Here is a 26014-nt window from a genome sequence, read left to right on the forward strand (position 1 = left end):
ATCACCTGTTTGTTCATCTCATTTTGTCAGTAGCTGAATAAAAATACAATAAGAAACATACAGCTTTGTTTGAAATTATATTTTACATGTCATTTTCTCTCTGCTGCTCCCTTCTGTTTCAGATCTAACAATCAGTTCTTCTATCGTGCCTTCTTTTTTTTTCCTTCTCACGGAACGTGATGCGATTCCTATCATGTGACAATCACCACCATGACTACAAGAGTTGCTACATGTGTCAGCAAACCACGTCTGTGGTTTAAAATATCCTTCTCTCATAATGGAGGATGAAATGTTTCCAGAACAGAAGACAAGTAATGCATCCTTCCTCGTGACGAGTGAAATGCTGGAACCAAAGTTATTCACTTGTATGATTTATAACTGGGATTATCTGCTTTAGGAACTGGTGTTTAAAATCAGGCTTTAAAGTGTGCAAAGATCCTCCTCCTTCCATTAACCTATTTTTATCTGTCCAGTGTTTAGCGAATAAAACAACTTAATGAGAAGAAATGTATCAATGCAATGGTTACTTGGAGGATAATGAGCACACACTAACACTAACAGCAATGCCAGTTCATGAAGCTTTTTCCCCATACGTAAGCACACCTTTCCAGGTGTATCGAAATGATTAATTCTGCAGAAATGCGTTTATATGTAATGTATTATGAGTTTAAAGACAGACCAGGAAGTAAAAAACAACTTAACTGTCTGTGTAGCTTTAAGCAGCAAATACACTCCTTCACTGACAGGCTTTTAAATTTAAAAATATGCACATTGCAAACATAGTGCAGTCTTTTGTTAATGTAAAGACTCCTAGGAAAGTAGGGGACATCTCATAATTTAAATTCAGTGTCAGTTCGTTAGCATCAAACACCTTGTTGATGAAGCCGTCAGCTAATTTTATTAAGCTTTCTCTTCTACACCACTGCGTGTGCATGCAGTGGGGAAGATGCCAGTTTTGTGCAGGACTGTTTCCGTTTCCACTCCACAGCTGCTGACAACTTTTTCCTCAAATACGACATCAACTTGAAACAATAATGTCCAACAAAAAATTAAATAAAGATGGTTATTTATGATGAAATGCCCTGAACAAAGCTATAATCAGATTCAAGATTCAGCATGTCAACACTCAAAGCAAAGTACCAATGTAACACCTTTGGAAACAAAAGTCGCCACCAGCTCAAACACTAATGTGGTTACATTCTACGTTTCAGGTCCCTAAAAGCGTGCGCTACGAGGCCAGCGATGTTGAAAATGTCTCCACTTGTGTGTCATGTGACTTTAACAATCATTCATGTTGCTAGCTGGAGATGTAGCGAAAGCTAACAGTCAGCCTTCGTTTGACTTCCTGATCCTTCAGGCTCCGACTCTGCAGGGTGGGAAATTAACTTTTTGGTCAGCAGGTGTCGGAGACTACGGGACAGAAAATGTACTGTGTGTTTAGGGATTGGACATAATGGGCAACCTAAAATTAGAGTTAAAAAGAATCATACGACAGCTTTAAAATACTGTAAATAATCTCCCAATCTACTTGTGTTTTTATGACATTTTTAGGGTTAGGATGCAATTGGCATTATAACAAAACAAGCAGCTTTAAGAGGTCGAAATTTCAACATCATGATGCAGATTAGTAAAACGTAAAAAATCAAGCTTCGTCAGGTCTGTCCTCAAGAGGAGAAGAATGCTACTTTTAAAATGCCTGTTTGTTGAACGTTGGTCGGTTCGATCTGATGCATTCGAGGAAGTCGGGAAATCCGATTGTGCTAGGCTAAATCATGGTTAGATAGCTGCTGATGGGAGCGGGGATGTCTATAAGGCGCATTACGTTCCGCCTGCTTTTGCTCTCCACATGGACTGTCTTTCCTGCATACGCCGCAGCCTGCTGATACGCGATTGGTCAATATTACTCGGACTACAAGCGTACTACAAACGGAAACCAGAACAGTTGCCATCCCTAAAATCCACGTCCCTGCCTACATATTCTATGTTTCTATGTAGAATCTGTAAATAATAATAATAATAATGATATTGATGACTTAGCATTTTAACATGCTAACATTTGCTAATTTGTGTTAAAGACAAGATCAGCTGAAGTTGATGGAAATATCAACCAACATATTGGGCAGATTAAAATTTGATGATGGGGCTGGAAGGAAATTAAAAGTGATTAAAAAATAATTCATCCAAAATTTCAGTCAGATGTCAATCATCAACCTGGTGTTGCTTGGGAACTCAGGGAATCACAAAGGTTACAAGAATATAGAATAGTATAGAATTGGGACACAGCATGTGTCAATGTGTTTCACTATGGCTGGAGATTGGAATTTCTTTTACATACTGAGAGCCAACATAAAGAAACCTTACCTTCCTTACCAACCACTGATTTATTCTCTATTTGAAAGATGTGAGGTGTTAATTTCCCACCCTGGGAGAGCATCAGAATCATGTTCCACGCTAATTTAACATCATTCAGTCGTCCCATTAGTTGGTGTTTATTTAAATCCAGACTTCCCAACACTTCTTGGTCTCTGTTTCATGAAAGCACCTCTTCACAGACAGACGCATCCTGTCCAAAGGTTGCCATTGCACCTGGTTTCCTGCTTTCCACCATCTCTCAGCGTCTGTTCGCGGCCCTCCCTGACCTGCGTTTGGATGTGGTTTTCGCCTTCCCTGTGCCGTTCTTCTTCCCCGTGTCAGCGGGACCTTCCTTCTCCTCTTCCTCTTCATCAGCAGCACCTGCTGGCTCTGAGTCTGCCTCCTCTCTGGACTCAGCCGGATCCTCCTGAGCTACAGAATCCTGCTGTGACGTGGTCTCCTCTGCCTTGCTGTGGAGGCTTAAGTCTTGGTCTGTGCTGCCTGTGGAGATGCAGTCCTGTGAGGTTGGGTCGGGTTTGGTCAGCCGGGTGAGCGTAAGGGTCGGCTGCATCGACTCCATCACTGAACCGGGATCGTCGAAGAGGAAATTCTCGTCCAACCACTCTGCGCTGTTTTCTGTCACGGGTCCGAGGCTGTCTGCAGGTAGGAGACATTCTCTGGAAGATCCAGCAGCTTCAACCTTTTTACTCAGCAACTCTTTGTGCCTCTGAGAAGAGAAAGCATAAACATAATGCAACACAGCATATAAGTAAAATCAGTAAAACCTGCAGTAAAACCAGCTCCCTGTATTTAATAGAAGAAACAAGGCGAAATAAATCATCCAAACAAACCTTAAGGTTCTCAAAGTGCGTCAGTGACTTGCAGTGGCTGTGCAGCGCAGACGACTCAAAGTGGTAAAACTTGTTGCAGAGTCTGCAGATAAAACCTGCAACTGGGACAAAGAAGCTGGATCCTGCAGATAGAAGAGATCCAAGAATAAACGTACATTTGATCTCACGTGGCAATACGGATTGATATCAGTAGATGAATGTGAATGAGAAATGGGGAGCTTGTGTGTTATTTACCATAGACTGTGTCCGGGTCATACTGCTCATCACAAGCCATGTTCTTCAGAGTCACTTCTTTAACGGAGGACCAGCCATCCTGCAAGAAGTCACCAGAGAAATAGAAACAAATAGTTTTAAAACTACGCGGTACTAATTAGTAATGTGCGAGTCATGAGTCAATCATTCGACCGATCCTTTCAACCAACCAACCGACCGACCGACCGACTGACTGACTGACTTTCACAACAAAACAGTTCTAAATGAAATCTTTTCATCTCCACTATTTGGTACAACAGTTTTTTTTTAACCTCAGAGTTGGTTTAATTAATGCTAGCGGAGCGCTAAACCCGAAGTTAGCTCGATTGAGCGATGGAAGTCTCTTGTGTGCAGGCTGTACGGGTGCTTTGGCCGGTGGGGATTCAAGCTCTGGGTCACTGACTCGAGTGAGTCTAAAACCCGTCTCTCTCTCTTCAGTGAGTGGTTCACACAAACTCTAGTTGGTAAAAAGAGTCCAACCTCCCAACTCTAGTTCTAATAGTTTTACCAATTTACATATTAAACCTGTTAGTTTCCAGCCTATTTTTTCCATCTAGCTTTCCATCCACCTATCGCTGTAACATCTGTGCTGTGACTGACAGCGCTGATGTGCTAGGTAAGCTTTAAGAAAAACGTCTGACAGAAAAAGAGGGGAAAGTTCTGGTCACTTCATTTTGTCCTATGTTCTCTTCAGCTATAAAAAAATTAGTTTTTATTTATCTTACTTAAAAAGCCTAAAATGTTCACATTGTTGAATCTGCCTCGGAGTTGAAGTAAAGCTTACAGGCTGTTTAAAAGCAATATCGTCATACGCCTCATTGGAAAGACTTCAACACCAAAAAAAAAATATTTGCAAATCACCTGTTTCTCAGAGTCATCTTCGTCTCCTTCGTTCCTCTGTGTCTCGTCTCCCTCCTCCACCTCACTGCCCTCCACTTCCTCCAACGCGAAGCCGTCTGTGTCCATGGCAGTCAGGTCGCCCAAGGCCTCACAGCCCTCCTGTTCCTGGAGCTACAAACAGCAGCAGTTACAGTCAGCGGTGATTTTTATCTATGCTTGTTGGTTAATGGTTCTTCTCAATCGGGAATACAAACAGGTACCTTCTCCACTTTCTGCCTGTGCTCCTGGGACTGCAAGTGCTCCACAAAGATCTGGGAGGTCCTGAAGTGTTTCTTGCAGACTGTGCAGGAGGAGACGGCTGCTCGACTGGCGAGCTGAGGAGAGACACCAGTTCATGTGTCATTATTCTTATTCAAAGCAAACACAGAAGCTGTTTCTTCCATTTTATATGTAAAAATATGCTTATTTGTAAGAGGCGCAGCTGATTACTTTGTGCTCCTGGGTGCGACGGTGGTCCGTGATGCTGCTGGTGAAGTGAGTGTGACAGGTGGCACACCAGTGCTTCAAGTCAGCTTTCTTCTCTCTGCAGAAGAACAATATTTATGAGAATCATTTTCTCTTTTTAAAAGTATATCCGATATTAGGCTGAAAAAATTACTTTAAATAAAAAGATGACTAATTATTTATATTAAAAACAAGTTTGATTGCGTTTCAAACGGACCCATCTTTGATAGCTCCCTGTAGAGACTCCTGCACTCGTGGCAGCAGGGTGACCAGGCAAGCGTTGCTCATGTGCTGGATCTCCATCATCCTCTGCTGGTGGGACATACTGTTCATATGACTCCTGAAGTTCTGCGCAAAAACAAACACAAAAAAAGGGATAACATTTAACATAAAAGCAGCTGTTTAGACATGTTGATGTGTCTGCATGTTCAACCTACTTGCTGGTTGTGGCAGGTGATGCCACAGAGGTAGCAGTAGAACTTGTTTGCCCCGTCCGCTACACCTTCCTCTCCTTCCTCCTGGTTGTCGGGTGAAGCCAAAGGTTCGTCTTTGCCCTCTGGCATCTCCTCTGCGGGCAAATCAACCTGCTGGTCGTCTTCACTCAGCCTGCCAGACGGGGACTGCGCTGACAAACAGCTGTGCACCTGCAGAGAGGTCGCAACCACATTTAAACCCAGTGTCATGCATTTATATAACCGAGACATGACATACATATGATAGTCAGCATTGATCTATCTTTTAGAGTGAGCAATAACATCACCTCAGCAGCTCTGCTCTCCTCAGCAGCCTCAACAACATCGGACCCTCCTGTGGAGCCTCGTTCCTCGAGAATGGCGCAGTCTGGAAAAAAATTGAGGCCAAAAGAGAAGTTTTCATCACAACTGAACTATAACAAGCTACTTTTAGATATATTGTAAAATTTGTTCTATAAGACGCGACCAAAATACTAGGGATAGACCGATTATCGGCCGGGACGATTATCGGTGCCGATATTTGGCATTTTGACGCATATCAGCATCGGCCATCTTTTAAATAAAAAAAAAACCTTTTTTTTTATTAATCCGACGGCCGATAAGAGATCAATTTAAAACTGGGTTATTTTGGCTCTGATGCATATGCTTAAAGGCATTTAAACAAAGTTAAGTGTTGGAGTTTGTATTATTCAAAATCTTGACGCCAATATTTTCACTTTTACTGCAAATGAATACCGGCTTCAAATATCGGTTATCGGCCTCCTTGACTACTAATAATCGGTATCGGTCCTGAAAAAACCATATCGGTTTATCTCTACAATATACCAGTACATAATTTTATTGGGTATTTTATTGTGTTAGGGTATTTTACCCAGGCGATGGCGCTATAATGTAGCTAAAGCTTCGTCACGGACATGTACCAACATGATCGCCAGTGCAGCCGCCACCCTCAAAACAGTCAACGTTATCGTAGGCTGAGCTCAACTGCACTGTTAGCTAGCAGGGTTGCAAACTTGACATGGCGAAAACAGATGGTAGGCTATAATTTGTGTGTGTTTTTAATGTGTTGCAAATGAAAATAAATTGAAATAGTGTTGAAATAACAAACAATAGCTATTGTCAACCTTTTTACCCCCCAACACAGACTGCGTCTTATATTCCTGTGTGATTTATATTCTGGATTTTACGCTAATCTTTGCTTTGAGAGCATCTACTCCAGATTTCTGTGGGTTTTACCTCCAGACTGGCTGTCCTCTGCGTTGCTGTTACACTCTGAATCGAGTATTTCTCCATCTAGATCTGCAATAGTGACGGCCTCACCGACACACTGTTCTTTAGGCTCCTGCGACCTGAAAGAAACACAACGAAAAAAGATGAGGGTAAGCTGTGGAAAAGAGGATATTTTCTGTTAAGCTTCCACTCCTTTTTAATTTACATGAGATTCAAATAACTTCTATTATCTTATTTTGATATTTTTGTCACCTGAACAGTGAAGATGTAACTTCAGGTCAAGATTTTCTTGCACAACTATATTCACAGCAATAAAAAAAAATGTCCTCCATACCCCTCTGTCCTCTGCTTCTTCACTGCAGGCTCTCCAAGCTGCTCCTCAGACGGCTGTGTGGGTCCATCCGCTCCTCCCACTGCACCATCTGTGGGTTGAAAAAAGGCAAAGCCAAAAAGTTGGCAAAAAAGGCAAACGTTCACTTCGCTGACCTCATCCAATGAAAGCCACACATGAAATAAACAAACAGTATATTCAATCAAGCTCTAAATTTAAACAATCAACATGTTTCAGTGAAGGTAAGTTTGGATATCTACCTGTTTCAGTCTTCTCACTGTTGTCATTGGTGTTGGTGCTGCTAGCTGCCGGTTGGTCATCTGAGCTCCCTGCTGCCATCTGCTCGCTGTCTCTCTTTCTGTCTGTCTGGCGAGCTGCAGCGTCCTACACAAAGAGACAGAGCACAGGGTTGCAAATATGCTGTTGAAAAACAAGTCTGGCTTGTGAGTATTAGCAGAAAAATTAACAGTAATGCAACAATACAGTCTGAGATAAACACTAACAAAAACACATAAAAGACTGCCTACGTTTAAGTCTACAGTCAAGATGCAGTTGATGCATCTCTCAACAGCAGAACCCTACTTCAGTGAACCAACTGGACCTAAAACATACACAGTGATTACAGTCATTAAAATGGTGCTTGTGTAATTACCGGGGTAGGAATGGAAGAGAAGGAGGAAGACGAGGAAGAGGACGCTGTCGTGGTGGAAGCGGTGGTATTATTATAGAAGCGAGCATGCGGGTGGAACGGTCTAGCAGCTGGGAAACCCATCATGGGGGTCTTGATGGCCATGCCCATGGGAACCGGCCCGAGCAGAGACGACCTGGCTCCGAAGAACTGACGGAACTGCTGTCCACCCATCCCGAAATTCCGCATGTTACCTGGATGAAAAGAGAAACATAGGTAAAAAAAAAAAAAAAAAAAAGAAAAGAAAGGGAAAGGTGTTGTCTTTACACCATAATCCAAACTGTACCCTGCATCTGCTGCATCAGCAAAGCCCCCTGCAGCATGGGATTGGGGGCGATGATGGTGGTCTGGGATGCCTGGCACAGGTTGACCATCCTTGGAGGCTGGCCGGTCTGGGGAGTAACAGGAATGGCTCTGGGCAACAAATATAAAATAAGACATTAAGCATGATTTCAAAAGACATCTGCAGCTAAAGAACAATGTTTACTCTCAACCAAAAGATCTATACATGTCCACCAGAGCAAAGTAGACTGCTTTCCTACAAACATGGAAATATATTTTAAACACATCTGTAATGTTCTTTAAATTAGCAGCTGTCCTGATGTAGCTTGAAGCTTTCTTTCCAAATGCAGACATAAGCTGACCATGTGATTTTTATTTCTTGATTACGATGATTAATCATGTAATCTTTTTCCCACCTAAGCTTGTGTTGTGACCCAGTTTTGGTTCTTATTTATAGTACATAATCACAAGGCATTACAGTATAAGCTTCTTAAAACTGTTGTTTTAAAACACTGATTCAATTTTAAAAGTTTAACCTAATGTAAGAGAAAATCTAATCTAATTTAGAAGAACATAAGTATTGTAAAAGTAAGTAAGTAATTGTAAAAAGGAAAAGATGTTATCTTATGGTTTTAAAAGTGATTAAACTAAGATAATATTTTACCAGACAGAGGTGATATGATCATACATTTTTGTATGCAATATTGCAACATTGTTTTTGCAGTAAATCAACATTACCTTTGGCCATATAACAAAGCATGGCAATAGTCCAATTTTAAATTTCAACTAAACATGGTTTCATAAATGAATACGCGTCTAATTAATAAAAAATGAGGTTTTGTTCGGAGTTGACGGGATTTATCGTCACAATAACAAAAAGTGCTGCAGGATTTGGACAAATGTTGTTCAATTTTAGCCACTCTAGACAGTCTGGCATGTGCAGTGGCAGATTCCAGCTCAGTCACCGTCAGACAAATATCTAACATCCGGAGGGCCCTGCCTGATCCCCGGTCTCGCGTTGACGGGCTTACCGGGGCGTCTGGTGGTGGTGATGGGCGACATGATGCCCCGGAGGCGGCTGCGGCGGAGGAGGGGGAGGAGGCTGCTGCTGGAAAAGTTGTTGTAGCTGCCGCAGGTGCTGGTGAAACTGTTGCTGTTGTTGCTGCTGTTGCTGCTGCTGCTGATGTATGTGCGGATTGAACATAACGGGCTTCAATGTCCTCCGTTACACTGCGAGTTGACAGATGAGCAGCTGTGAGGTGCCAATATTTCGAGACCTCTTACAATTGAATATTTCTGTACCAGAGGGGAAAAGAAAACGCGTGATTACGTGTCCTACCGTCAGAAGAAACTCTTTTTCTGTAAAGACAAATTCAGTAGCAGTGCGCATCCTGCAAGACAACAGGTCGCTATTATGTTTTGTTTGACAAGTAGCTACGCTAACTTGCTAGCACGCATGTAAGCTAACAATCATTTACTTTTTGGTTTTCTTCGTATATTTTAATTTCCTAACACGGTAGTCCAACTTTAAAAAGAAAACAGCGTGTTAAACATCTATTATCCCAATCCTACCACAATTTAGACATCTTTAGTCAATAAGCTAACAAGGTACACCTGCTATGAAATAAACGTAGCTAACTAGCATTAGCTAACGCTCAGTAACTGGACCCAACAAGTTAGCTTAGCGAAGCACTGAAATGGCTAGCTAGCTCGCAGATAAACCAGCTGCGTCTCCACATATACCTTCTACATATTGGCTTACGCTTCATCCACTTGTTCCGACTTACCTCTCAAACAGGGGAGCAGCGATGATTGTTGATTATCTAACTAAAACCATAGCAGGGGGTTAGACAGTTTGCTCTCTCAGCACCGGTGCAACTTGCATAAAGCACAAACCCAAAACAGTGAATTTAGTTCACACTGTCGCCCCCTGCTGACTGTCTGGGGTACTGCAAAGTCTAGATTACTGCAAAGGCTAGATGTCTGCAAATGAAAGTGTTCTTTATAACATATTCAAAAACATTAAAACAATGAGACTGTTTCATTCTTAAATCCCACCACTGCTGAGGATTTCTATACATTTGTGTTTCAAATCATCATTTTACACTTTTAGCACAATCTGAGATAAGTAATTGATAAAAGTGGAACATCATTGTTACACTAACCTGCAGTGGAAATTAGATACTGAAATAAAATGTATTTATGTTTAAAGAAGCAGATAACACTGTACGTGGGTACATTATATACAGTACATGTCATATATAAAATATATAATTGGATATTATTGTAAAGGTACTTTGTACATGTTATAGCCTATGTTATGCGCTTATAGAAAATACTATTCCTTTGTATACAATACGATTACATTATAGTTTTTAGTGTTTATTATTCATATCTATTTTTTATTATGCATCGTACATTCATCAAAATCCTTATCATTTTTATAAATAATTTGTTCTATTGGCAAATCTATCAGGTAACTTTTAAAAAGTGTTTAATTGTACCAAGATGTTGGTCTACAAACATATATTTCATTATATTTCATTATAAAACAAACATACAGAAAGTTGCAGTGCCCCCTGTCCTCTGTCTTCGGTGCAGTTAGATTCAGCACCATGGACAGATCTAGGCATCACATAAAATATAGTGGTTGGATGTTAAATCACACAAAACAGAAACGTTTCACCTTTCTTAATGCGCTCACACAAGCTTAGACTTTAGTGTGTCAGATGAATAAGACTTTTCCTGTTCTGTAAACGCTTCATTTTGACGTGCAATGACAGTGAACGCACACCATGGTCACCACCTAGCGGTGCGTAAGGAGAACTGCAGGGATCTCCTGAGAAAATACAAGAGATCATCCTCCTCCCCCCTGCGGTGCTCGGTGGAGAGGAGTGTTCATGCTCGGTGGTGGAGAGAGTCCTCCTAGCTGTGAGGTGATCTGACACACCGAGGAGACGCAGTCAATGAGGGAGCAAACCGAGGAGTGAACCGGCGTGTGCGCAGAGCAAAAACACCCTCTGAAAGCGAGGGTGGCGAAGAGAAAACTAAGAGATAATTCCACTCCCTGCTCTGACAAGGAAACCAGGCTGCAAAGATGGGGAACCGGGGGATGGAGGATCTGATTCCTCTGGTGAACCGCATGCAGGATGCCTTCTCCGCCATCGGGCAAAATGCAAACCTGGACCTGCCGCAGATCGCTGTCGTGGGCGGCCAGAGCGCGGGGAAGAGCTCGGTGCTGGAGAACTTCGTCGGGAAGTAAGTAGCTTTTCCAGGCGTCTGCACTGCATGTCAGTGCGGGCCCGGTGCATCAGTCGCAGTCGCTTTCATTTTTACACTTTATACATCCCAGTTAGTCCCCATCCCCCTTCTCCTGAAGCAGCTTTAAACCCACCACCCAGGGACCTGTCTCCTGCTTTAACCCCCTGCCTTCTTCCATAGACACGACACCAAGGCCAGGAGATTATTTTGTTAGGCCTGCATAAATCCCCGAGGAAGTTTATCTGTTGACTGCTGCGTGATGCATTCACGGCACCACACATTTCTGTGAAATAAGTTGACATTTAGTATCATAACTACCTCTGGGTTTTATAAAGAAAAGGTAAAGTTAGTTGCTAAACTTCATTTAATAGTAGCAAAAATGACACACATTTGTACATGTTTATTATTATAAATCCCAGGACCTCTGTCACAGATGCTGTCAGTTTGGATGCTGACTTCCTGTACAGCAGGTACAGTTACAGGCAGGTTGTTGTTGTTGTTACTCTGACAGTGCTTCTGTTTTGTAGGCCTCAGGCTATTTAACCCTGCCCAGCCAAGGGAGCAAAGTGGTGCCTTAGTATGTGTGTGTTTGGAGAGGTTTCAGTCCTGCAAACATGCACAGTTTTCTGTCTGTCAGAGCTGATGATGGTATAAAACAAAGAGAGGGGAACAAATCTGATCTGCTATGCTGCAGTGTGACCTTGCAGAGAGGCAAAGAGAGAGAGAGAGAGAGAGTCCACCTGAGCTTTGAGCCCTTCCAGCTCAGCTCATCCATCTGTCTGCCAGTGCTTATGCTGTAAGTGAAGCTTACTGCATGCAGGCAACAACAACACGAGAGGCCCTAGCTAACTTGCTTCCTTGTATTTCACTTGATCTGAAGATTTTTTTGTGCTCCGTAGACTCATTCCTTGGATCCTGCGTGCACGCAGCGTGTGATTCAGCAGTATTTCCCACTTAAGCAAGGTCAGATTGTGTGCGTATACTGTGGCACTGAGCCAGCTCATCCCCCCACATAAAACAAGGCCCGGGTACTCATCACAAAATGCTACACCTCCCAGAGGACACACGAGGATCCATCTGTGCAGGGACCAATAATGGATCAATCACTCTCTGGTAGATCTGATTAAGTGTGTGAACACATCTACCATTCTTATCTCTTTTGGCTGATACTTTTAATCCCTTTTCTCACATTTGTTTGGCATCTGAGTCAAAAAGTTCACCTGGCCACAGTGCTAATCCCGATTTAACAGGTACAGTAGGTTAAACAGGTCTTATCTGAACAATGCAGCCGTTCAGTGGATTTAAACATTATCACACTTCAAGGTTCAAGGTACATAAACAGATTTATAGTCCTTGATTTTCCACCTACTCTTCCTCTTTGCTATAACTTACATTACCCACAATGCAACTTGAGCACAAGCTCGAAAATCAGGTTTGTTATGCTAGTAGCGGCTAATATAGCCATGTGATGCTAGCTTTAAGGAGAGACAATGAGGCGACAGAGGGTTTTTTGTTGATTTCTTCGGCCCAAACTGATGCTGACTCAAGTACAAATATTGTACAACTCCCTCTGGAGCCACAAAAACCGTTGTTTAACTTTAAAGTAGAACTGTATGACATGGGAGGAGTACCCCATTAAGTCCATATCAACACTTGAATAAGGTCCAGTATCAGAAATACACACAGAAACGAATACAACTTGCTTTACAAACCATTTTTAGCCATTTTAAAGTTCATTTTTTAGCCCTTTAATAAAGAAATAAACAGGCATTTTGTTTTAGACATTTTTTGATGGGCTTTTCTATAAATCAAAAGTTATTTACGAGTAATTATCCCTGTTAAAACAATCTGTTTATGCTCATCAGGAGGGCCACGTTTTACTGCACTCACTCAGCTGTAGCCAGAGAAACAGCTTGTGCCTAATTACACCGCCTCACTCGAGGGACCAGAGGTTTGCACCATCATGACAGGAGACAGATGAGGAAAAATGAAATATTATTACATGCAAATTAATCCAACCATTAACTGTAATAAAAACGTCAAATGATTTGTTTGTATGTGTCAGTAAAAGCTGCGCTTCGCTGCCATCTCGTTAAACAGCCTGCGGAGTAGCATCCTGTCATGCAGCAGCACTGCTGTGTGTTAATGTATGCGCTCTCGCTGCTCCAGCTGCAGTGACGTCGCTCAGGTCCACCTCCCAGTGTTCCCATTGTGTTGTGTGCGTTATCTGTCTGCACCAGCGCACACTTACAGTACACATCTGTACTTTGTTGTTTACATGTCACATCGCTGGTTTTCTACACTCCTGGTCTCTTATTCTGAAATGCACATTGGTGCCTCTCAGGAGCCTTTTTAATATGCTGTTCCTATCAGTGCAGTAATCTTTCTGGCTGTTATTAAGCCACCCGCCTTTTAATCCTTTTTACTTTTAATAGAAACTGCCAACATTGCTGCAAAATTTTGGCAGTAATGTAGGAGTGATTATTTCGCTCACACAGCTCTGCGTCTGGCTTTCTCTCTCCCTCCGTTTGGTGGTTACGGTTGATCTAACTTTTTTATGTGACTTTTCTTTTCTAATTATCAAACTAAATTACAACATTTCTGCATAAGTTGAGGCAAAAACTAGCAGCTACGGGATTTGTGTAGACTTAACTCCACATCTCGCCATATAGTTCACCATGACACCTTTCCTCTCAGGTGGATTAGATCTTGCTGCATGCCTGGGAGGCGTGACTCAGAGACAAGGACGCCCGGCCTGCCGAGAGAACATCTCAGGACACTAATCAAATTGATCTTTTCCCCTTTATCGTCTCTCCTTCAGTGTAATTTCATCCTGCTTTTATAACTCGTCCTCATAGAGAGTCTGCTGGTGCCTCTGTTAAACCTGCTCGTCCCGGGCCTTTCTGTCTCCTTCCGTTTAGATGCACCTCAAAGGTGCTTTGTTGCTGTGAGATATGAAAGCAGTGAGGTTAAACTCGAATGACTGGGATCCCCTAAACCTAAAAATATAAATGAGAAGAAGGTTTAGATGTATTTGCATTCTTTTCTTCCTGAATAAATGGCAGATTTAAGTTTTGAATTGTGTTTTATTAAGTTAACAAGGCTATAAAACTATTATGGACTATTCCAACACACACACACATGAAGCATCATTCCACGTCTATGTCCTCTATCTTCTGGTCTTATCCCTTCTAACTCCACAATGAATAAGACATTTTCTGAATCACAACCCTCCCCCGTTTCCCATCTGCTTCTGTCACCCAGTCTGTAATTTAGTCTCCCATGAGTCTAATTACCAGAAACAAAGCTGGGAGCTTTACTGTTCTCCAGTGACCCCACATGTGCAGCTGCCAGCTGCGTGAAACCTGCTCAGGTGAAGGTGGGAAGTCAGGCTAATATATGTTAATATTAGACTTCATTCAAGATTATTACATACACAATGGGATATTTTATTTTGAAAGGAGGTAATAGAGTTTACCAAGAGTCACTGTGATAAGCAAAATGTTGACCAAGTTTAAATGTTGCTGAAGAAAAGGAGTTTTCTTTAACCCTCTTTTTTTCTTGAACTGAGATAAATCAGGGTTTCTTTTGCGGATTTGCATTCTGGAAAGGAAATATGATATATAAAGAAGTTGAGCAGCATTTACTAATACGTCCTGATTCTGAAAATCTATCAGAAGCCTTCAAGTTTAAGATATTTTTTTACATATTTGCTCTGGAAAATGACAAAAGTAAGGTACAAATCCACTTTAAAGCTGCTTTAAAGAGTTTCTGTAAGGTTTAGATTCAGCAGGCACACTTTATCTTTAACGTGCGTCTGCCTACAGCATGCAGCATGTTTAGTATGGATCCTATTAACAGTATAAAAGCATATTGTGCAATCTACGCTGCATGGTTTTTAAGAGGCGACTTTCAGCACCATGGACAGCTCTTTAAAAGACAGCTGACCCTAAACCAGCACCACAGCTGCCACAGGATTTGGGGTTTTACAGCTTTTTCAGACAGTGGCATGCAAAAGGAGAAATTGGTGGAAAATAAAAGTCTGTGTGACGTTATCCTGAGATGTATTCCACTGCTATCCTCGAAGGCTGCTGGTACTCGTGCAACCCGGGAACGCAAAGCGTCATCACAGACGTTTCTGTCCTCACTTTTTCCACCCCCCCACTCAGAGATTAAGTCCATGATGTATAGCTTGTTTCATGTATTGCATAACACAGACGAGGCCGGAGGCATTACGTCGAGTAGCAGAAGCTTCACTCATGTGAGAGAGACGAGGACAGTAAAGTGCTGCGTTAAAGCCTTTATTCCTTTCAATGAAAACGAGCAGGAGGAGAAAGAGGAGGAGGGAGTGTGATAGAAACACAGAGGAGAGTCATTATATACAGGAAGCTGCTATGATGAGATCAAACATCCTGTGTTGCTTGAAAATTGCAGAAAGTTGCCTCTGAATCAACTCATTAATTGATTGACGAGTTGTTTCTGCATGAGATTGAACCAAATTATAAAGCCCTTGGCATGAGCCATCTGGGTAAATTATTCTGAAACTACTTGAAGTTGTCTTACACTTTGTGCTCTTTGTAATAAAATGTATTTAATTCATTTCAAGGGCTGAAATAAACTCTCAAAGCAGCAGAAAGCGTGAGACAGCAGTCAGTGAGAGACAGCGGAGAGTCCTGATACAGAGGATTAACACTAATCTCTGTTTGGGCCGCAGTTTACCTGCACTACAACCTCCCATTGGCTCCGGTGTAATCTGGATGTCCACCATCCAGCATACTGCCGTTTCATTGGCTCCATCGGCAACTGTTGCTTACAGCACTGTGTGTGTTTGTGTGTGTGTGTGTGAGAGAGTGAAATCCATCACCAAAAGGGCAGACTCATCCTACTGCTGGGAGGGGAAATTACCTGATTGTGCCTGTTCAAGGCCGTCAGGGCTGTTATTGCTGAATGCATTAGAGCAGGGTTAGATGAGGCTGTGGCTCTGAACATGAAGACACCAGCAGAGCTGTGTGCTGAGTTTGAGCTATTCCAGTTATGATGATGGCTTATGTAACATTTATAAACATAAAGGCAATCAGATTTTATATGCGATTTCAAAATTGAACACCTTTTCTTTACAATTATATGTATATCCAGACATTAGAGCAAAACTAAACAGTTTACATCTCACTCTTATTTTGGTTATTCTTGCCTTTACTTTGAAAACCAGACACAAGACAGAACAGACAGAATGAGATTAAACCCACCCCACATGGACACCTGTATTCACTAAGGCATTGCAGGAAAAGTACAGTTTTTAACAGTGACAAAATGTGCCTCACAATTACTTTAATCATACTACATAAATGCTAAAAATTGAATGTTTTCTAAAATGACTTTTACAAAAGATACTGAAGGGCTCAATAAAAAAAACAATCACAAAATCAATGATGTTTCTTTTAAAGCTCATTAGGCGGGAAAGTACACTCTGAAATGTAAATATTTTATATGGGAGGCGCTCGAGTACTGCTGGGAACTGATGAAGTCCAGTTGAGTGAATAGGTCAAGTGTGTTTGTGTGTGTGTTTGTGTCTGTCTGGATTGTTTATACAGCACTGAATGTGTACAGTTTATAACAAAGAAACAATGAGTCACTCCTCGACAGCAGCTGTCGCCCACGCTTGTGTGTTTGTGTGTGTGTGTGTGTGTGTGTGTGTAAGCTTGTGCCTACATGACAGAGAGTGTATGAATGATTCTGTGACTTAACGTTTATTCTATAAAAGTTATTTGACACAAGTAAATGAGAAAAACCAAGTGAATCTAATTGGTGCTCGGGTGTGACTCTTGAACAGTGATGCTCAGTGTGTCTGTGACCTCCCTGAACCCTGATTATTGATTATTAAGAAAATCAATTGAATCCAGAAACTGTTAATGGGTGTGTCTGATTTTGGTTAAATATCTAACAAATCAGTGTACGTCATTATAATGTTACAAAAGTCAAACAAAAATACATAAATAGATTATATACGCGACAAAATGTTTCCAATAATGTGTCCATAGTTAGCTTACGTTGTGCTAAATATGACTAGCATGCTATACAGCCAAACAGTGTTTAAACCCACAGAAGAAGAAAAAGTTTCTAAAGACCAAATATGTCAAACTAAATTTTAGATTGGTGTGTATCGAATGTTACACACCGTGCTGCAGCAGTGAAATATGAGACGCTAATATCGTAGCATGCTAACACTTAGCTTCATGTACCCATATTTAGCATATATAAGCAGTATGTAAACATGTAATAAACCGATATATAAATGTAGTTGTGGAAAGGTATGAGAGTATTAGATGGGCGGATAGATGATGGATAAATGGATGGATAGATAGACTGATAGATTGATAGATAAATAGTGTTTCCGAATACACTGTCAGACTGTGTTATAAAGTGCTTTTAGACACTGGCTGCTGAGTGCACTTGTAGGTGAGTGCATGTAGAAGGTATCTCTGTGTAACCTTAAAATCTCTCATCGAGTCTCCATCACTGTCTGTCCCTGCTGGGCGAGGGATTGTGTCGGTGCTTTTGGCAGTCGCACGAGTGTCTGTGTTTTCATCCCGCTCCTCACCGTGGGGGAGGAAAACACAGGAGGGCGGGGGTGAGAGGGAGGTGCTCTTACCCTCTCAGCAGGATTAGGTATGTGATGAGTGAACAGAGAGAGAGAGAGAGAGAGGGGAGAGTCATAGTGCGGTCACATCTCCTTTACTGTCACAGGGCCATATACAGTACAGTACAGTGTGTGTGTGTGTGTGTGTGTGTGTGTGTGTGTTTCAAGGATCCTTGGTGAGGCAATTTGATGGGAGGGTGAAGAGGAGTAGAGTGAGAGGAAAACCTGCAGTTAGGGCCATCTGTCTCCTCTAAAAAGGCGTCCAAGTGGGAGAGAGGGACAGCCCCACACATCCACTACACACACATACTCAGACATACACACACGAGCGTGCACACTGGCAGGCAGGTAGACCGGCAGATGGACAGACACACATAAAAGCCAACAGAGAGACGGGTTTCCTTTCCTCAACATCGAATCAGTGTTCAAAAATGTTGCCCCAGTTTTGCCTTACCCAGAGTAGCAGGAGTGGAGGATTAGCAACATTAGCTATGATGTCTTTTTGACAGTCGCTTCTTAATAGCCTGTTTGTATTATTGTCTGTCATGCAATAAGTGTATGTGTATAACAATAATGACACACAAATGTATTTAATGTTAATAATTGGCATGGCAGATACCCATTTGCTAATAAGGTCAGAATCAGGTATAAGCTAATTTAAGTAAATAACAACCAGGAAGTCATGAAACAGAAACATTGCCTTACTTGTGTTAGTGTAGCTGCTTCTTTACATAACCAGACCTTGGTAACTAACTATTACCTGCTTCTTGATTCTTAAAAATAAAAGTTACAGTTCAGCATTTTGGGATAGAAAGCAGATTCACTTTTAGAAGGTTGGATACAAAGAGAGATACTCATATTTACCCATTTAATTTGAAGCCAAAGCTAGCATCTGGTTAGCTTAGTTTAGTTTAGCATAAAGACTGGAAACAGCTACAGCTAGAGTAACAGTAATAAAATCCAGTGACTAGCACCTCAAAAGCTCACTTATCAGAACCTTGTATCTCCTTTGTTTAAGCCATACAAACACTTAAGTGTAAAACCAACAAGTAATGATTTTACAGTGTAATATGCTGGATCATCTCTCAGCCAGACCAGTTGCCAGGCAACCGGCTTAGACTTCCTGGTCCTGACTAATAAGTAGTGTGTTATCTAACATCCCATCCCATAAAATGCTATTTGTCTGATTAAACAAACAAAATATAGCTGGCTAATTGGAAAGCTTTAGCGGTGCTGTTAGCCAGATTTAGCTAGCTTTGCAGAGTCATGCTAGCTGTTCCAGTTTCCAGGCTTTATGCTAGGCTAAGCTTACCAGCTACCGGCTCCTACTTCAAATTTTGCTCACAGGCATGAACGAGGTATCAATCTTCCTAGCAAATATTTCCCATAATGTTTCAGTATTTCTTCAAAAGTAAAGCAGCATGTGTCTGTCACCATATGTGCTGAATTCAAATGTTCTGTTTGGGTCACAGAGCAGAAGCAGTTTGGCCCTGATTAACTCGCCGCTCATGACTGGTGGATCCAAACTGCCTCAGGCTTTGCTTCAGGTTCAAACTCAGGCCTCATCCATTACTTATTGAATACTGTTGCTAAAGATTCTCTCCTTCAGAACTGTTGTATAACTTTAAGTAAGTCTTTGGATGGGCTCATAGTTTTTCTGCTAACTCACTAAAATGTATGTTGTATAATGACTTTTTTCAACTCAAGCCGATAAAGTCAATGTTAAATTAAAAACGACAGTGCAAGTGTTGAAAAGCCGCTTGTTATTGTTGCTGTAAACACACACGCACACACACAACACATCACTGAATAGTAACTGTCCAGTCAGCTGGTTGGGGGAGAACACAGTGCCAGTGGCGAGCTGACGCTGCTGTTGCATAAGCAGCTGAAACGCACCCTGGAAGAAAACAGTGTTTTGTGTGTGGGAAAAAACAACAACAACATAAAAACATGTTGGCAGGCTGTAATTTGCGTGGACAAATGCTCTCGTGTGTACACAAACACACACTTCACACCTCAGATAGTGTGTCTGTCAATCACAAATGCGAAACTTTATGTATTTTTACTTTTTTTTTTATACCTTCTGAATCTAATGTACATTTTTGTCTCTCTGTTGTGCTACAGGGATTTCCTTCCCCGTGGTTCTGGCATTGTGACCCGTCGTCCTTTGGTTCTGCAGCTGATGACCAGTCCCACAGGTAAGGATATCTCACACATCAGCACCTATAAAGTATTAGTTTGCACATACCGTCCATGAACGATGAGGATGTCAAGCACACACTGTAGAAAATGTGTTTGTAGGGACGCAAAGATGTTTTTGAGGAGATATTTAGCAGCCTGTATAAATTCTTTCTAGTCTGGTCAAAGCTTTGCATTTTAAAGCACTTCTGCTCTGATGTCAACAACTGCAGAAAACCCCTTCTCCCCTCTTAGATCCCACTGGTTTCATGTTTCACTTTGAACAAGTCTGAATGACACAACAGCTCTATTCCTTTTAAGAATTTCCTTTGATTCTCCCCAGAAGAAGACGCTTAAGAGCAGTGACACAGCTTTTAGCTCTCACATTTAGAAACCTGCCCTCGTCCCTCAGGAGTCTTAAACATCGCTCCTCCACCCGGGGAAATCTTCCCATCTTTTCCTGTCCATCTGTCTCCACAGACTTGGAGAAGCTTCCTGTTTACTGCCCTTCTTTTCGTCTTCTCTTCCTTTTATTAGCTTCTTCTGATCTCTAACAGTCTCATTTTAATTGATCTCTTTTTACTGTCTCCTCCAGAGCACGCCGAGTTTCTCCACTGTAAGGGCAAAAAGTTCACAGATTTTGACGAGGTCCGGCAGGAGATAGAGGCCGAGACCGATCGCATCACCGGGGTCAACAAGGGCATCTCCCCTGTGCCCATCAACCTGCGCGTCTACTCCCCTCATGGTGAGGCTGAAGACACTCTATTTGTACACAGACACTAGTTTGTGGTTTCTTACATGTTGTTGTCTTACTAACAATATTTGTAAGTTCTTCATTTATAGATCTGACGAAGCTCTCTTCATTGGTTTATCTTCTCTTACGCCCCCCGCCTCCTTTTCTCCTCCCAGTGCTGAACCTGACTCTGGTGGATCTGCCGGGGATGACGAAGGTGCCGGTGGGCGACCAGCCCGTGGACATCGAGGCTCAGATCAGAGAAATGCTGATGCAGTTTGTCACCAAGGAGAACTGCCTGATGCTGGCCGTGTCCCCGGCCAACTCTGATCTGGCCAACTCTGACGCTTTAAAGATTGCCAAAGAGGTCGACCCTCAGGGTGAGTGTAACTACACACACGCACACACACATGCATGCATGCACACACTGTTATCTCACTGACATTGAAATAAGCAAGTGGAGGAAAGTGACTACAGTAAGAGCATTAGATTTATTTTGCTTAAGGAGTACTTTCATTTTACAGCTTTTTAGTTATTAGTACTCCGACATTTCAGTGGGAGATATTGTACATTTTACTAAACTACAGTTTTTGACAGTAACCAGTTCTTTTTTTCAAATACATTTCAGTAGGTAACATAGAGCTCAGTTGCCACCAGCTCCCTTTTAAAACTGCAATTTTTTTTACTTTTTGTATCAAAAGTAGTAAACGTTTATTTGTACTCTTTTAGTATGTTTTACGGATACGTTTTTTATAGTAGCCAGTTGCTTTTGGTATTTAAAAAAAAAATTTTTTTAAGTACGTTTACAAGTTTTATTTTAGTATGTTTAACTTTTAAAACTGCAGTTTTTTAAATAGTTAACAGTTGCTTGAGTAAGTTTCATTTCTGGGTTGGGCTTTATCAGACACGCTCTTCAATCCGGTTATTGCCACATGTTCCTCGGGTTAGGTCAGAACTTGGAGGGACTGCTTTTAGTTGTTGTGTGCCGACCCCTGGAACAAACTGCAACAACTCCTTGAAGTTCACACATTTTATATCATTTGGACATTTGCAAAATCTAATTTTAAACCTCCCAACCGCTATTTGTGATCGTTTCAAGTGTATTTTATTTATTTTTTCCAATGTTAATTATCAACTTTCGTAAATTTTTTGGCGGTCCTCCTTTTAATTATCTTATCTTTATGCCAAAATCTCCCCGTTTAGTGATTCAAATCAGTGATTTTCATAAATCGCGACCGATATTTCTGATTTTTGTTACCCCTTCAACCACTTATTTAATGAAAAATGGTGCAGTTTGGACCTGAGACGGAACAAAACATCAGAGTATTTCAACATCACAAAACACAACAGTAATAGTCGAGCGAAATGACCAGCAAGTGGCAGTGCATAAGAGGAAAATAGTCTTTCGACAAATCATATAATTAACCGCCTTTTTTCAACAGGAATAAACTAAAAAAGTGCAACATAAATGCAACCACTGTCGGGCTCATCAAGTTTCAAGAATGTAACTGTGGCTGGGATTACCCAATCAGTGGATACATGGAGTGTGAACACTACTTCTGCATGCACGTCATAGGAAACAGATGTCCTTCAGAATAAAAGCGCAGCATCGACTTTTGGTCACAACTTTCTTTTTTTCAAGCACACATCTGGGACCCACTTAAAACAGCTCCGCGACCCAATTTTGGGTCCCGACCCACCAGCTGAGAACCACAGATTTAAATGGCCTTTTGCCCCTCTGTCATCTGATTCTTTTAACACTTTGTTTGTGTTTTATGTGTGTGTTTGTGCACATGCAGGTATGAGGACCATCGGTGTGATCACCAAGCTGGACCTGATGGACGAGGGGACAGACGCGAAGGACATCCTGGAGAATAAGCTGCTTCCACTCAGGAGGGGTGAGCACACACACACACACACACACACACTTCTGGTTTTCCTTCAGGGCCCGCGCACTGAAACACTGTTTCCCTCTTGTGGTAATATGGCAGCGGCACTCAAAGCTTCTCCAACCGCTGAAAAAAACAAAAGCAGAATAAAGACGGAGGGTTTAATAAAAAGTAACTGCCTAAGAAATCAAAAGACAGACAGAAAGACGAGAGGAAGAGCTGGAGAGGAGAAAGAGGGAATAAGGGGGGGGAGAGAGAAAAACAGCGTCCTGGAAAAGAGCTTGCATGCATCTTGTGAGCTGCCCTTTTTTGCAATGTGCTGATGCAGTGATTTTCTTTTCCATTTGCACTTGGTTAGAACCCAGGCATGTGCTTTTGAATATTTTCCATGTCCTTTGTTTTTCTATGTTTTTTTCCCTCCCTCCCCCATCTCTCTCTCTCTGTCTCTCTCTCTCTCTGTCGGTCTAATGCTGTATGGATGTTCACATTTACAAGGCTGCTGGCTCGCAGTTGCATTAGTTATAGAGCATGAAACGGCCTTTAACTGAGTGATGCATGAGGAAACTTAACTGGAGGTGAAACGGGATCTGCGTGACCTGAACTCTCCGGGGTTGTTTTTCTTCTTCTCTTTCTGTCTTAAAAGCTTGGACACACACACGCTGACTTTTATTCCTGTAATTCCCCTCTACTTCCCTTTTCTCCTTTATTCATCCTTCATGTGTACTCTTCCCTTTAATCCCTGAAATGTGGTTTTCCTCCGCTAAACATTATTAAACACAGTTTTAAGTGGTTTGGCTGTTCGAAAAGCCCAGCAGAATCCCAGATTCCTCTAATTTTACTATCTTTGAGTCGAATCACCAGTCATGCCACAAGTACTGAATCTGCTCCAGTCTGCTCTAAAAATTCCAGGAAGTGATAAAAAAAGAGTTGCATCTGGTTTTCTGCAAATCTCTCAGACTGTATTAAAAACGTCTCTTCTCTCTCTTACAGGTTACATCGGTGTGGTGAACAGGAGCCAGAAGGACATCGATGGAAGGAAGGACATCAATGCTGCTATGGGTGCAGAGAGGAAGTTCTTTCTCTCCCACCCTGCGTACAGACACCTGGCTGACCGCATGGGCACTCCCTACCTCCAGAAAGTCCTCAATCAGGTGCGTAAAAGAAGAGAAACATTCCCTGTATTCAAACCCTGCCTTTAAAATCACATACTTTATCTTTTTTAGTTAAAGCTCCTGTGAGGAGTTTTTCGCTGGTTATGAAACAGACTGAAATTAATACTGATGCCTTTATATGAGCTACAAAAGCAAACCAGACCATAAGTGACAAGATTGATTATGTCTTCATAGTTATTTTTAAGGCCTGTAACCACTGCTGGGTGTCAGACGAGGGGATTAACGTTGCGCTGCCAAATCAGCATTTTTTCTATATTTTTAAGGGAAAAGATTCACAGCGAGTGATACGTTTGAATGTTAAAAGAAAACAGGATGAGATTTTTTGTTAAAAAACACATGTGCAGGACAAGATCAGAAAAGAGATAAGGAAACCACTTTGACCACGAGGGCTCACAGGAGCTTTATGTACACGCTGCAGCTTTTTTCTTTATAAAGTGCATACTTAATATTAGGGATGCACGATATTGGATTTTTTGCCGATATCCGATATGCCGATATTTTACAACTCATTTAGCCGATTACCGATACCGATACCGATATTTCTTTCCCGCACACCTAATTGCAGAGATCATCAGCTCTCTTCTGTATTTGAATTAGCGCACAGTATAATGGTGATACTCTTATCACATTTGTTACAACGGTCGGGGTGACGGGTCTTGAGATGGTGAATCAAGTTTGTAGTGTTGAAAGACTTTGCCTTGGCTCCTCCTCACCGAAGCTGAGCAGTCATTGCAAATAGCAGTTTTGCTTTCTATTTCGGACACTTCGAAAAACTTCCACACCACGGACATTTTGGCTTCTAACTCTCTCATGCTGCAGGTAGTAACACGTGACGTCATCACGCTGCGCCGCGCCGGGGACATTGCGCTGAGGTCGGGCGTTTAATCAAGTATGCAGCAGCCCATTATTTGGTCGGTTAATTATATCGGCGGACATTCGCCGTGTTGGCCGATATCCATTTTTAAGCCAATATCGGCCGATACTAATAACGTGCCGATAATATCGTGCATCCTTACTTAATATTCTTGGGACTGCTTTGTCATTACACTGGGCCTTAATCCGTCACAGTCTGCAGCACATGTGTCAGTGCTCTTTTAATTGATGACTTGAAAACAACAAAATCAATTAATCAATTATTTTAAAATTTACTCAATTTTTGTAATTGTTCTTCTTTTCTTTTCCTACGTTTTGTTATTTGTTTTAAAATGTAAGCTATGTTTATATACTTTGGAGCATGTACTGTACCTATCCATCCATTATCTATACCGCTAGAGCCGATCCCATTGGGCGAGAGGTTGTCGCTAGTCAATCCCAGGGACGACACATAGAGGCAGATATACAGATCATTCGCACTATTTTAGAGTCACCAATGAACCTAGTGAGCATGTCTTTAAAATGTGGGAGGAAGCCGGAGTAACCCATGCATGCACGGGGAGAATGCAAAATCCGAACAGAAAGGCCCACTACTTCTGAACCGGGGTTCAGAACAGGAACCTTCTAGCTGTGAGGTGACGGCACTAACCACTGCAGCACCGTGCAGCTATATGGAACTTGTTAGGATTAATCCTTCAATAAAATAATACTGTGTCTGAATAGCCAAACAAGCGTGCTAGTTTGCATGTTGCAAAATATTACCTCATGTAGGAGGATCTCCTGGTATTTCTGGCATACTGCATTTGACTCACATGTATTGGGACTTTCTTTCTAAATATTTGTCTGGCATACTAAGTAGTATACAAGTTTATAAGTGATCTGACTCTGACCTTTGACCTTTGACCTTGACAGCAACTGACCAACCACATCCGAGACACCCTGCCGGGTCTGCGTGCCAAGCTGCAGAGTCAGCTGCTCTCCATAGAGAAGGAGGTGGAGGAGTACAAGAACTTCAGACCTGACGACCCGTCTCGCAAGACCAAGGCTCTGCTCCAGTGAGTGGATACACTGAGAGGACAGACAATATCAGAGGCTCATAGATTCATTGATGTGTGTGTCTCTGCAGGATGGTGCAGCAGTTCTCCGTGGACTTTGAGAAGTGTATAGAAGGTTCTGGAGACCAGATCGACACAGCCGAGCTGTCAGGTGGTGCCAAAATCAATCGCATCTTCCACGAACGCTTCCCCTTCGAACTGGTCAAGGTGTGTGTCTGCAGGAGGTCGTGTTTATGCGCGTGCTCAGTTTGATTGTGAGGATAAAGCAAGGCTCTCCCACCCTCAAAATATAGTGAAAAACAGATTATGGGCTACGCAACATTTAGGATCATTCGAGGATTGTTTAGTCTTACTTTTCTTCCCTCTTCTTTCCTTTGAAAATACAAAAGTGACATAAAAATGAGGAATGATAT

The 26014-nt window shown here is 41.9% G+C and overlaps 2 protein-coding genes across 3 annotated transcripts in view; one reads left to right on the top strand and one right to left on the bottom strand.

Annotated features, from left to right (window-relative positions):
- Window positions 1-60: 60 nt before the first annotated feature.
- ciz1a (cdkn1a interacting zinc finger protein 1a) lies at window positions 61-9674 on the bottom strand. Its single transcript, XM_069673739.1, has 16 exons — window positions 9591-9674; window positions 8835-9099; window positions 7808-7935; window positions 7486-7715; window positions 7094-7217; window positions 6837-6924; window positions 6509-6621; window positions 5560-5639; window positions 5237-5443; window positions 5017-5147; window positions 4785-4878; window positions 4556-4669; window positions 4317-4466; window positions 3438-3516; window positions 3204-3325; window positions 61-3079 (listed from the first exon to the last, which is right to left on the bottom strand). Exons 2-16 carry the CDS (start codon window positions 9005-9007, stop codon window positions 2612-2614), a joined length of 2301 nt encoding a protein of 766 aa, XP_069529840.1. The 5' UTR covers window positions 9008-9099; window positions 9591-9674; the 3' UTR covers window positions 61-2611.
- A 1047-nt stretch (window positions 9675-10721) lies between these two features.
- Window positions 10722-26014, top strand: part of dnm1a (dynamin 1a) — a 50220-nt gene continuing 34927 nt past the window's right edge. For both annotated transcript variants that reach the window (XM_069672935.1, XM_069672936.1), the window contains exons 1-8: window positions 10722-11061; window positions 19826-19899; window positions 20475-20624; window positions 20789-20992; window positions 22412-22510; window positions 23492-23652; window positions 25459-25601; window positions 25673-25808. In XM_069672935.1, coding sequence (XP_069529036.1) covers window positions 10901-11061; window positions 19826-19899; window positions 20475-20624; window positions 20789-20992; window positions 22412-22510; window positions 23492-23652; window positions 25459-25601; window positions 25673-25808 — 1128 coding nt within the window. In that variant the 5' untranslated portion in view covers window positions 10722-10900. The remainder of the gene's footprint in view (window positions 11062-19825; window positions 19900-20474; window positions 20625-20788; window positions 20993-22411; window positions 22511-23491; window positions 23653-25458; window positions 25602-25672; window positions 25809-26014) is intronic.

This window comes from Semicossyphus pulcher, unplaced genomic scaffold (assembly GCF_022749685.1).
Source record: "Semicossyphus pulcher isolate SPU_LCO1_2020_fin unplaced genomic scaffold, fSemPul1.0.p SCAF_22, whole genome shotgun sequence".
NCBI lineage: Eukaryota > Metazoa > Chordata > Actinopteri > Labriformes > Labridae > Semicossyphus > Semicossyphus pulcher.